The sequence below is a fragment of the Pelophylax lessonae genome, assembly GCF_965119305.1.
Source record: "Pelophylax lessonae genome assembly, chromosome: 7".
NCBI classification, from domain to species: Eukaryota; Metazoa; Chordata; class Amphibia; order Anura; family Ranidae; genus Pelophylax; species Pelophylax lessonae.
Window position 1 is genome coordinate 65,328,806 of NC_138774.1, and position 12,428 is coordinate 65,341,233.

At 42.5% G+C, this 12,428-nt stretch overlaps 1 protein-coding gene across 1 annotated transcript in view; it reads right to left on the bottom strand.

The window, feature by feature from the left end:
- Window positions 1-12,428, bottom strand: part of LOC309560463 (uncharacterized protein) — a gene marked incomplete at its 3' end in the record, with an annotated part of 164,790 nt that overhangs the window by 41,726 nt on the left and 110,636 nt on the right. The window contains exon 20 of the mRNA XM_082264096.1: window positions 2,465-2,562. Within this exon, the coding sequence (XP_082120222.1) occupies window positions 2,465-2,562 (98 nt within the window). The remainder of the gene's footprint in view (window positions 1-2,464; window positions 2,563-12,428) is intronic.

The window sequence follows — 12,428 nt, forward strand, 5'->3', positions numbered from 1 at the left end:
AATGCACCTAAATACAATGCTTTGATGTGCACAGACGTCATAGAAAATGAAAGTTTTTACATGGTTGCTGGATGCCTATCTGTTCCCAGCACATGTGTAAACCTACATCCATGCTAAAGGACCACTATAATACTATATTCTGGTATTCGTATGTGGTAATAAAAGTATTGCCCCTCTATGTGCACCTTACTCTAAAAGCTTGTTAAAGTTTGGGACAGTTGCAATTTATGGTAAATTTAGATATTTTTTTTACTGAAATCAGGCTTTGCAGCTAAAGCTACTTTAAAAAAAAGTATTTTTCAGCTACTGCTAACTTTAAAGCCCTACTCAAGGCATACAAAAAAAAAAAAAAGTCCTAGCAGTGAGGCCACACAGGGGGTTGCAAAAAATGGGTTGCATCATCATGCACAGTGCAGGACTTATAAACCTTACTGTACATGGTGGAGACAGGAATGGGATTGTCCATTAATACCACATACAGCCTATAGGTCTAGCCTAAGCTCATCATTTTAAGTGGTTTAAAAGGCTGAATATTTTTTTTTTTTTACCTTAATGCATTTTCTGCATTGAAGTAAAAAAAGTTTTGAGTGCAGCTCCCCCTGCCCCCACCTCCCCTCACCCTGCTTATGCTTACCTGAGCCTGATCTTGATCCAGCAATGTGCCAAAGAGCAGCTGCTCTCTCAGCTCTTCCCCCCTCAGAGACAATCCCAGCCAGTGAGGAGAGAGCAGGGCAGAGACACACTGTCTGTGTCTATGTACACACAGAGCTGCCTCAGGAGCAAGCCCATACAAGTGCCCCCATAGCAAGCGGCCTGCAATGGTAGATACTTGGCAAGGGGGAGAAGCAAGGAATGCCATCGGGGGACCCCAGAAAAGGAGGATCGGGGCAGCTCTGTGCAAAACCGTTTCACAGAGCAAGTAAGTATAACATGTTTGTAGTTAAAATGGAAAAAAAAAAACAGGTGTATCCATTCGCTGCCAGAGCTGTTTTTGCGTTTTTGGCACACATGTTAAAAAATAAATTTTAGGCCTGAAGATTGCATAATCCCCCCAAAACATTATAAATTTTTTGTAAACAGACACACTACAGAATAAAATAGTGGTAGTTTCAATTTTTTTATGTGACATGATATTATTGCGAAGGTCTAGGAAACACAAAATTTCAGTAAAAAAAATACACTAAAGTAAATTTTAGAGTATACAAACGCAATACATTACCCAATATTTTGGTAACATTTAAAATATGAGGTTGCACTGAGTAAAGAGATACCCAACATGTCAAACTTTAAATTTGTGTGTGCCCCTGAAATAGTGACAAACTTCAGTACCCTATATTTCCTATAGGTGGTGCTTTAAAAGCCCCCTATAGGTCATCAGTTTAGTATTACGGAGTAGGTCTGGTGCTAGAAATATTGCCCTGACTCCAGCATGTACAGTGATATGTAACATGTGAATAACACGCAACTGTTTCATGCGTAGGCATCCCCAACACATGCGTTTGATTGTACATGTGTATATGTGGGGTGAGGGGCTTCAATATTTTTTTTTGGGGGGGGAGGGGGGATTTTTTGTGCTTGCGTGTGACTTAAATTTTTTACAATTTAGATTATTATTTTTTTTTTGGTGACAGGTTCTCTTTAATGAGAAATCCAGCCTCTAAAAGACCCTTGATGTCACCCATGTGTTACTGGGGAGATGCAATGCAATAATGTAATGCAATGTGATTTTTCCCTGCTTTGCTGGCTAGGGAAGTTGACCGGGAGACCCGAAAGTGACATTAAACACATCACTTCTGGGTCACCATCAAGAAGTCGAGGAGAGCAGACGAGTGTCTGCTCATCTCCCTCCCCCCTACCTGGTGGCACCCACTATGCCGGTCCCAGGCCCGAAAATGGGCAAGCAAAGCCCAGGATACATGGCGGCAGCGTGCATGTGTGGGGGGGCATTACCGGACCTATGAAGGTAATCTGGTTCTGCTGGAGGTGCTGGACTGCTTTTGTCTGACAGGAGGCAGTCTGCTTGTGAGATTTACACACAATCCCAGTGTCTGCAGCCAGGTTAAAGGATTAATATTTTTCCCATGTTGCACTCAAAGTTGCATTACAGGAGCCTATCTTTTAAACAAAAATACATTTGCTTTGTGCTAAAGTCCCCAGCACTTAGCACCATGTCACCTTTCTTTGGCAATATCTTGTCTTTGAGCCTTGAAAATGGATAGTTTTTTGGATCGATTCACCATTGACTTCAGTGGGGTTTGATGCTAAGTTTTGGTTTTAGAGTTTTCAAGCAGAATTTAAAGTAAAATTCCAGCCCAACACTAACCATGCTTAAAAATGTACCCTCCCTAGTTCCCTGGTTAGGGTTAGGCTGGAATTCTATTTTAATGAACTGACTCAAACCGCAGCAGATTCATTCATTCTTAGCCAACTCTAGACTAGAAATATTTCGATGGAAAACTCTTACCTGTAACAATGTAAATCTCCTTAGATTGTATGAATCTTAGTTTATGACCCTCTGGTCTCCACAGTGCTGCACTGCATATATACAGCTTAGCAGCTCTCCTATTTTATTTTTTAGGGCAATCTGTTAATGCTTGACATATCTGATAAACATTGTGTAATAGGCAGCATTATCTGGCCCTCTTGTGGGGGGGGGGGGGGGGGGTTATGAGAAAGTGCCCTCCCCAAACAGATTATTGTGCCAAACCTGTAGACAACCAAAACCTTTGCTAAGTAGAAGAGTGGGTTTGATAATAAAGTTGTCAGTGCCTCTAACCAGGACAGGGCCACTGTGAACAGAGAGGATTCCTTTCCAGGGAAATTAATCAGTAATCTAATCCAAGGAATTAGGAGAAGAGGATTTACTGCAACCAGCATACAACATTACCATAAGTATATACAGTATCTCACCAAAGTGAGTACAACCCTCACATTTTTGTAAATATTTTATTATATCTTTTTATGTGACAACACTGAAGAAATTACTCTTTGCTACAATGCAAAGTAGTGAGTGTACAGCTTGTATAACAGTGTAAATTTGCTGTCCTCTCAAAATAACTCAACACACAGCCAGTAATGTCTAAACCGCTGACAACAAAAGTGAGTATACCCCTAAGTCAAAATGTCCAAATTGGGCCCAAAGTGTCAATATTTAGTATGGCCACCATTATATTCCAGCACTGCCTTAACCCTCTTGAGCATGGAGTTCACCAGAGCTTCCACTCCTCCATGATGACATCATGGAGCTGTTGGCTGTTAGAGACCTTGCGCTCCTCCACCTTCCTTTTGAGGATGACCCACAGATGCTCAATAGGGTTTAGGTCTGGAAACATGCTTGGCCATTCCATCACCTTTACCCCCAGCTTCTTTAGCAAGGCAGTTGTCATCTTGGTGGTGTGTTTGGGGTCATTATCATGTTGGAATACTGCCCTGTGGCTCAGTCTCCGAAGGGAGGGGATCATGCTCTGCTTCAGGATGTTACAGTACATGTTGGCATTCATGGTTTCTCAATGAACTGTAGCTCCCCAGTGCCGGAAGCACTCATGCAGCCCCAGACCATGACACTCCCACCACCATGCTTGACTGTACGCAAGGCACACTTGTCTTTGTACTCCTCACCTGGTTGCCGCCACACGCGCTTGACACCAGCTGAACCGAGTGGAGGTTTCTCTCTCTTTACATATGACCATTGTGGAATTGTGTGCAAAAGGACACTTTGAAATCATCCATCCCTCTTTGTGGTCAGTGTTGATATTGTCACCCCCAAAAATGTATGTGCCCATACCATGAGAATGGGGGGCCATGAACTCTGGTAAGAGTTTAACCGTTGGGAGTGTTTTTTGCACATTGGTGGTGGAATTTCTTAAGGTGTTTTGGAATCTAAACCACGGGAGCCACACCTGGATAGCGTGTATGGGACTTTGAACACTGAGAAACTCTCATCCATGACAGGATGTCGGCAGGATTGTTTTATTTGGCACATTCATTTTTTTTTCTCATTTTGCACTGAATTAGTTTTATTTCATATAATGATTATCGAAATATAATTTATTTATTTATTATATTTATGCGCAACTTGGTGTAGGATTTTGAGTATATATATACATTAATTTGGTTACAAATTGGGTCTCAAACTCCATTGATGACTTCTTTGAAACCATGGCCCAGCTTTTTGATGACCCCCAGCGTATGGCGTATGGCCACCACTGAAGCTGCTCTGCATACTCTACAGCAGGGAAGGTGCTCCGCGGAGGATTACACGGTAGACTTTAGTAAATGGTCCACAGATCACAGATACATGCTGGAATGAGGCAGCCCTTAGGTACCAGTACCGCCTAGGACTTTCTGAGTCTCTTAAAGATGAGTTGGCTCGAGTAGAGACTCCTGCTACTCTGTATGGTCTTATCCAGCTTGCCATCCAGCTCGACAGACTCCTGTGGGAGCGGCGGACTGAACGTTCTCAGACTTTCTGGGCGACCTGGATGATGCCTAAAGGCCCTTCCCACTTCTCATCTGCACCAGTATCTTCCTCCTCTACAACCTCTGAAGGGGAACAATGCAAATTGGCCTAGTCTGCTCTTCCTTAAGCTCTGATGAAAGACAACCTCGTCGGCAGGCCAATCTTTGCCTTTATTATGGAGGGTTTGGACATTTTCTGCGTAATTGCCCCGTGTGACCCAGTACATTTTCTCCACGAAGTCCCACTTATCTCCAAGTTCTGGATCTTCCCTATCTCAGCTTGTTCTCCCTATCTCATTGAGGTGGCAGTAGGGGAGGTCCGGCTCCTAGCAATTATTGATTCCTGAGCATGCAGCTGCTTTTTGGACTTATCTCTTGCAAAAAGACTGTGTGTACCTCTCTGTAATAAGAGACAGACTCGAGGTACATTTAGATGATGGCTCTTTGCCTAGCTCCGGACGTGTCACCCAAGAAACCATACCTATTCTCACCATAACGGATTCTGGCCACCGGGAGTTCATCTGCTTTGATGTTCTATGCTCCCCTATGTTTCCCATCATCCTGGTAATGCCTTGGCTGCAGGCTCATAACCCATGAATTGACTGGACTAAAAAGGAGGTCTCCTTCTATTCTACCTACTGCCTGCAGCATTGTTTTGTTCCCAAACCCAGTAACACCACCAGCTGCTTGACCATTCAACCAGTTCTAAGTACCCATCAGAACATACCATCAGCCTACCATGAATTTATGGACGTATTTGATAAAAAGAAGGCTAATATCCTTCCATCTCATCGGCCATACGATTGCCCGATAGAACTTCTCCCTGGCGCAGAGATTCTTTTTGGGCGCATTTTCCCTTTATCAGAGATTGAGCTGGAGACCCTATGGCTTTATATTAATGAGAACCTGGAAAAGGGTTCATTCGTCCTTCTTCTTCTTCTGCTGGTGCTGGCATCTTCTTTGTCAGAAAGAAGGATGGTACAATAAGACCTTGTGTGGACTACAGAGATCTTAATAATATTACAATAAGGAACCGGTATCCACTTCCACTTGTTCCAGAGCTCTTTCAAGTGTTTCAAACTGTCCGGATCTTCACCAAGGTAGATCTATGAGGTGCCTACAATCTTGTTCGTATCCGGAAGGGAGACGAATGGAAGACGGCATTCAGAACTTGATTCGGTCATTTTGAATATCTCATTATGCAATTAGTTTTGTGTAATGACCCAGCCAAGTTCCAACACTTTGTAAACGATAATTTTCGGGAATTCCTTGAACATTTTGTGATTGCTTACCTCGATGACATCATCATCTTTTACACCACCCTAGATCTTCACAGAACCCATGTAAAGAAGGCACTTTCCATTTTAAGGAGGCATGGCCTTTATGTCAAGGCTGAGAAGTGTAAATTCCAAAGAATGTCTATTCAGTTTTTGGGTCTCATTATTTCTATAGAAGAAATTACTATGGATCCACAAAATTGAAGGCGATCCTGGAGTGGCCAGCTCCTTTCAACAAGAAGGGCATCCAATGGTTTGTGGGCTTTGCCAACTTCTACCGGAGGTTTGTGAAGGGCTTCTCTTTCATCATCTTGCCCATTACCCAGCTGACCCACCAACAAGCCAGGTTCCAGTGGTTTCAAAAGGCCCAGGCAGCTTTTGATAAGTTAAAGGGTTTATTTACCTCTGCACCAGTGCTACAACATCCAGACCCAGCCTTGACCTTTGTGTTGGAGGTAGATGCCTCAGAAATAGCCATAAGGGCAATCTTGTCTCAGTGCCAGGGGCCTAAAGTCCTACTTCACCCTGTTCTTTTTTTCTCAGAAGAATTTGGAATACCTTAAGCCCGCTAAATGGTTGAGACCTCGACAAGCCCGGTGGGCCTTATTCTTTTCCAGATTAAATTTTCACATAACCTACCAGTCAGGCTCTAAGAATGGGAAGGCAGATGCTCTCTCCTGAATGTTCCCGGATACCCCTGAAACTGCAGAACCCAGTACTATTCTGTCAGCTCAAAACTTTTTGCTTATCCCACCTTTGATGCTTGGCTGCCTTGAAATACAGTTACCTCCTACATTACTTCCTACTTCCAATAGTGAGTAGAACTAAAGGACATTTTTTTTTTCATTTTGGATAGAGTAAGGGCAGGTTATAAACCAGAGTAGCCAGAACTACAATCCCCATTGAAAGAAACAAAGGAATTTTAAATGTTTCTCTATATCTATCTACACAAATGTTTTGCCTTTCATTTCTATATTAAACTGAATGGGTTGCTTTACAAGGTGAGGGTTTAGATATACTTTACCACTTATGGACTGCCCCATGTTGATATACTGCGGCAGGGTGGCTCTCCTGCGCCAAATCAAGTACCTGTAAGTGATTTCAGGGACAGGGTCTGGGGCGCGCGCAGGTGCTGCTGGTGACCCGCTCCTGCTATGATTGGACACAGAGGGAGCCAATCAGTTGGTCTGGCGGATGGGATGTTCCCCGGGACCCGCCGATCGTTCACGGGAGAGGCAGAACAGAGGTCTGCCTTGTTCACATAGGTTCTGTCAAAGAGGAAGATGGAGATCTTGTGTTTCTGCTAAGCAGGATAATGGATCTCTGTCTCCCTCCAGTTAAGCCACCCCCACACAGTTAGAAATCACTCCCTAGGAGCACACTTAACCCTTTCATCGCCCCTGATGTTAACCCCTTCCCTGTCAGTGTCATTAGTACAGTGACAGTGTATTTTTTTTTTTTTTGCAGTGATCACTGTATTAGTGTCACTGGTCCCCAAAGAAGTGTCAAAAGTGTCAGTTAGGTATCCAATTTGTCTGCCACAATCCCGCTAAAAAATGTTTTGCCGCCATTACTAGTAAAAAAAAGAAAAAATTCTATACAGTCTCATACACAGTGTGGTTATGAGTAAGGAAGTGTAAACTCGGGGAAACGCGTCAACCTTTTCTCCTTGTCCGTGATGTTTTGATGTCCAGTTTTGGATCTACAGTGGTGAATAAACTTCACATGTTCACTTACATCGGTGTGCGGTCATCACTTTGTGTTTGAAGATGCTGCTGGAGACTACGGATCTGACCGGCACCTGATTTTAGATCCTCATCTGAGTGGCTCATCTTTATTTGTAATGGCTGGGATACATTGGTCTGTATTTTGTTTTATATGCTTGCTACATTTTCTTGTATAATGGTTATTCAATACTGCTTTCAATACTGATGTGAATATGCTAATTCTCTGTAACTGGATGTGAAATCTCAGTTAAAATTCTACTTGATTTAAAAAAAAAAAAAACATCAACTAATTATAACCAATATAGTGAAGCGCAACTGAATCAATATGTGACAAAAGTTTCTTAATCTCCTCTAAATAAATTTGTGATAATCAATAGTAAAATGTAAACTAAAAAAAAAGTCCTTTAAAGTCCACAACAATCATATATAATATATAATGATCTTTAAAAGAGTGTACTCCTCCGCCAATAGTGTTTTTCATTCCAATATTTAGTGCATCCCCGACACCAGGTGAAAAACCTGCTCACCTCATACAAGATACCACAGGCTTATCATCACAATTCCTGAGAATCCACTGGGATGGTCACCTCTCCTCTCTCCTTGGATTTGGCAATCTTTATGCTTATGCTCCACAAATGGAACACATGTAATAAAAAGGCAAGTACATAGTGCTCCCCGCAGGTCCTACTGAGGAAGCCCAATGAGAGGGCACTACGCTTCTAGGAGGGAGGAGCCGAGCCCGTGACATTACGCTGCCACCGCTGCCAATGTTTGGAGTGTTGATCCAGCTGATGAGATTGATATAAGCACTTTTCATATTGTCTTCTTGTAAGTGTACATTAGAAGGGGGCTTTTAAAATAAAGTGTTAAAACGGGGAGCAGTAGATACTTACCTTTTTATTACATGTGGTCAGTTTGTGTACCTTCGCCCCAGTCTGTGGTCAGGAACGTACTGGAGCAGGTTTTTTTATCAAGGATGTCTCTGTACATCCTGCATTCATCTTTCACTCAATCCCTCAAATAGTCTTCCAATTCCTGCAGCTGAAAAACTTCCCTACAGCATGATGCTGCCACCACCATGTTTCACTGTAGGGATGTTATTGGCCAGGTGATAAGCAGTGTCTGGTTTCCTACAGACATGACGTTTGCCATTCAGGCCAAATAGTTCAATCTTTGTTTCATCAGACCGAAGAATTTTGTTTCTCATGGTCTGAAAGTCCTTCAGGTGCCTTTTGGCAAGCTCCAGGTGAGCTTTCATGTGCCTTTTACTAAAGCCCCGTACACACGAGTAGAAATTCGGCCGGGAAATTTCGTCCGACGACCGATCTGCTGATTTTCGTCTTGTTAGTATGGTGCTTCCGACAACTGACTCCAACTTTTCGGCTGACAAAATTCTGGTGTGCAGGCATTACAATTTTTGTCCTCCGTCAAAACACGTCCGATTTTCGTCTCATTAGTACAGATTTCGATGGGGAAAAATCTTATGAGCAAGACTAGGCATGCTCAGAGATGAAAGAACACATAGAAAGCAATCCAACACATGACATCACTTCTGAAGTAGAATTCTGTTGTACAGGAAAATTTGTGTGCAGTCTAGAGCACATTCCAAACAACAGACACGCACTCTGGACAAAAGACGGATGACCGGTCGGTGGAAATTCGTTGCGTGTGTACGAGGCTTTAGAAGTGGCTTCCGTCTGGCCACCATACAGGCCTGATTGGTGGAGTGCTGCAGAGATGGTTGTTCTTCTGAAAGGTTCTCCTCTCTCCACAGAGAAACGCTGGAGCTCTGTCAGAATGACCATCAGGTTCTTGGTCCCCTCCATGACTAAGGCACTTCTCCCCCGATCGCTCATTTTTTTTGCGGGTGGCCCACTCTAGGAAAAGTCCTGGTGGTTCCAAACGTCTTCCATTAATGGATTCATGGATGATGGAGGCCACTGTGCTCATTGGGGCCTTCAATGCTGCAGAAATGTTTCTGTACCCTTCCCCAGATCTGTGCCTCAATACAATCCTGTCTCTGAGGTTTGCAGACACTTCCTTGAACTTCATGACTTGGTTTGGACCTTATATAGACAGGTGTGTCCCTTTCCAAATCATGTCCAATCAACTGAATTTACCACAGGTGAACTCCAATCAAGTTGTAAAAACATCTCAAGAATGATCAGTGGAAACAGGATGCACCTCCTGATCTGAATTTTGACTGTCATGGCAAAGGCTGTGAATAATTATGTACTTGTGATTTTTTTAGTTTTTTTATAAAATAATAATAAATTTGCAAAGATTTCAAACAAACTTCTTATTTTACATTGTCATTATAGGGTTTTGTTTGTAGAATTTCGAGGAAAATAATAAATTTAATCCAATTTGAAATAAGGCTGTGACATAAAAAAAATGTGGACAAAGTGAAGCGATGTAAATACTTTCCGGGTGCACTGTATATTATATATGATTGTTGTGGACTTTGATGGACTTTTTTTTTATTGAACAATTTACTATTGATTATTACAAATTTACTTAGAGGAGTTTAAGTCTTTTGATTCAGTTGTTCTGCACTATATTGGTTATTATTAGGTAAGTATAACATGGTTGGTATTTAAAAAAAACAACCAAGCTTTATTTCCACTTTAAATCACTGAGGGCCCTTTCACACTGAACAGACAGAATTGGTGTTGTATAGAGCAGTAAAATGCCAGTCAACGCATGTAGTGGGAATTGCCCCTGAATGTCTTAGCAATCATCCCCTTCAGTGTACAAGTACAGTGACAAGTACAAGGAATGCCTCCTCCAAAAAGATACATAAGTTCCCTGAGTAGTTATTGCTTACCCCCGTCACAAAATGTTGCTTGGCCGACATGCTGATTCTCAGATTTCAACATTTCATGAGTCACTGACCTGGACCGTGTACACAACAAATGTCATAAGAGTGAAGTCAAACTCCGCATGACCATATTTGTTCTGGTCAAAGGTGCAGAAAATATTAAAGCGCTTTAATCCCAAAACCAAAAATTTTATATGTTGCAGTTTACCAATCATTGGATTTGTTTTACCTTTTTTCCTTTTGTTTTTACCCAGTGATCTGACCAGTAACACGCCTCCTGTATTGGAGCGCCCCAATCTGTATGAAGGAGCACAGGGGCATGGGAGGACTGGGCCAGGGGGCAGGGGGGCAATTGCCTCCCCGGGCCACTCTGATGCCCTGTAAAAAGGCTGCACCGCTTCTGCCAGAGACATGCCTAAAGGATTCCTGGTGAAAAGAACTAAAAAGTCCCCACTGCTGACCTACTGAGTGTGGTATGAAGACAAGGACAGAGCGCAGACCCCCCCCCCCCCAAGCATGGATCGTGTAAACTGTGTCTGAGCAGAGGCTCACTGGAGACTCTCCTCCCACAGGCAGTCCTGACCGAGCTGTCCCAGCTCCCCCCAATAGCCAGGTCGGGAACCCGGATTAAGCCGGTGAGCAGAGAGTACCTGGAGGGGAGCTTCAGCGGGGAATGGGGGTCAGGAGAAGAAGGAGAGTGGGAGGGGGGCCGAGTTGCTGCACCATGGGGCTCTGGTCTGTTCTCCCCCCCCTGGGCCGAAAATGTTGCCAGTCAGCCCCTGCACAGGGGGCAGCAGAATTGTCAGCTAGAATTGTACTAGCAAATTTAAAAACACTAATAAATTGAAGCCAAATTCTAGCTAATACTTTATAAACAGTGTTTTTTCTTTCAGGATAAAGGCTTTACACAAATAAAGAAAAGCTGATCATTGTAAGCATTCTTGACAGTTGTAAAGGGTTTACATATGCAAGAGAGCTTGGTCTTTTGAAAAACAACTGACTTACTGATTGGATAACCAGGCGAAAATAAGAAAAACTCTAAAAAAGAACACTAAGACAGCCATCGCATGTAAAAATCAGTAAGCTGCAATATAAAAAATGTTTGCTTTTGTGTTTAATACTGCTTTCAAGGCATTGGATCAGCATGACAGCCAGAAAAGTAGCATTTTCAGAAGGAAAGGTCTACAATGGCAACCCACATATTCTTCTCCTTTAAGATGAGGCATCTGCTCCTTCTCTCTCATTGTGCAGAAGAACTATTTTCCTTTACTTCTTGCAGCAGTCAGGAACACTCCCAACTGTGATTTATAATTAATATGATTTGGGTTTATGCCTAATCCGTCATGGTTCTCCCATAAGTATTAGTTAAATTTCACTCTGATCCGTCAAGAAGAATTTTGTAATCTGTTCATTGTTATGTAATGTCATATAACAGATCAGAGTACACACATAGACTGCACCTAATATGGTGTCATGTGCCATACAGAGGTAACCTGGAATGAATGAATCATGGAGGCTATGGAGGATTGTTGACTTCTCTTTCTGCAAATGGTAAATGCCTAGTTATCATGCTGACCCTCTTTCTTTAGTACTTTGGCAAATTTTAATTTTCCTCCAACTTTCCTGATCTTTTGTTTTGTTTCTGGTAGGTGACTCGGAAAGTATTTAGGTCGGGGGGGGGGGGGGTCTGCGTAACACCCAGGCAACTAATATTTTCAGGAGGAGAGTGATGGCACTGGCAGCTCTATATTTGTCTTGGATATGGCTTACGCTCCTGTAAATAATATTCAGCCAAGTAATATAACACCTAACTGAATTGTAATTTTGTTCTTTGAAGAACTAATCTAATGATAAAGGGCCAAAAGGACATTCGCCCATGCCCTTCAAACTGGGGATCTACCAAGAGATTAGCAAATAAGAATTCTGAATTACAAGCCAAGTGGCTCTTGTCTTATATTGGGGGTATCACCATTCAGCTTATGAGATCAATATCACCCTAAATATTCCTGATGAATTTTAAAAAATACTAAAAATAAAAAATAACCCTTATCTTGTCTGATATTTAGGTTTAGACAAGACACGTCAGGAGACAGGCATTCCATTTCTATTACTCATGCAGGTAGGCCCCCAGAGTAGGAACCAGAT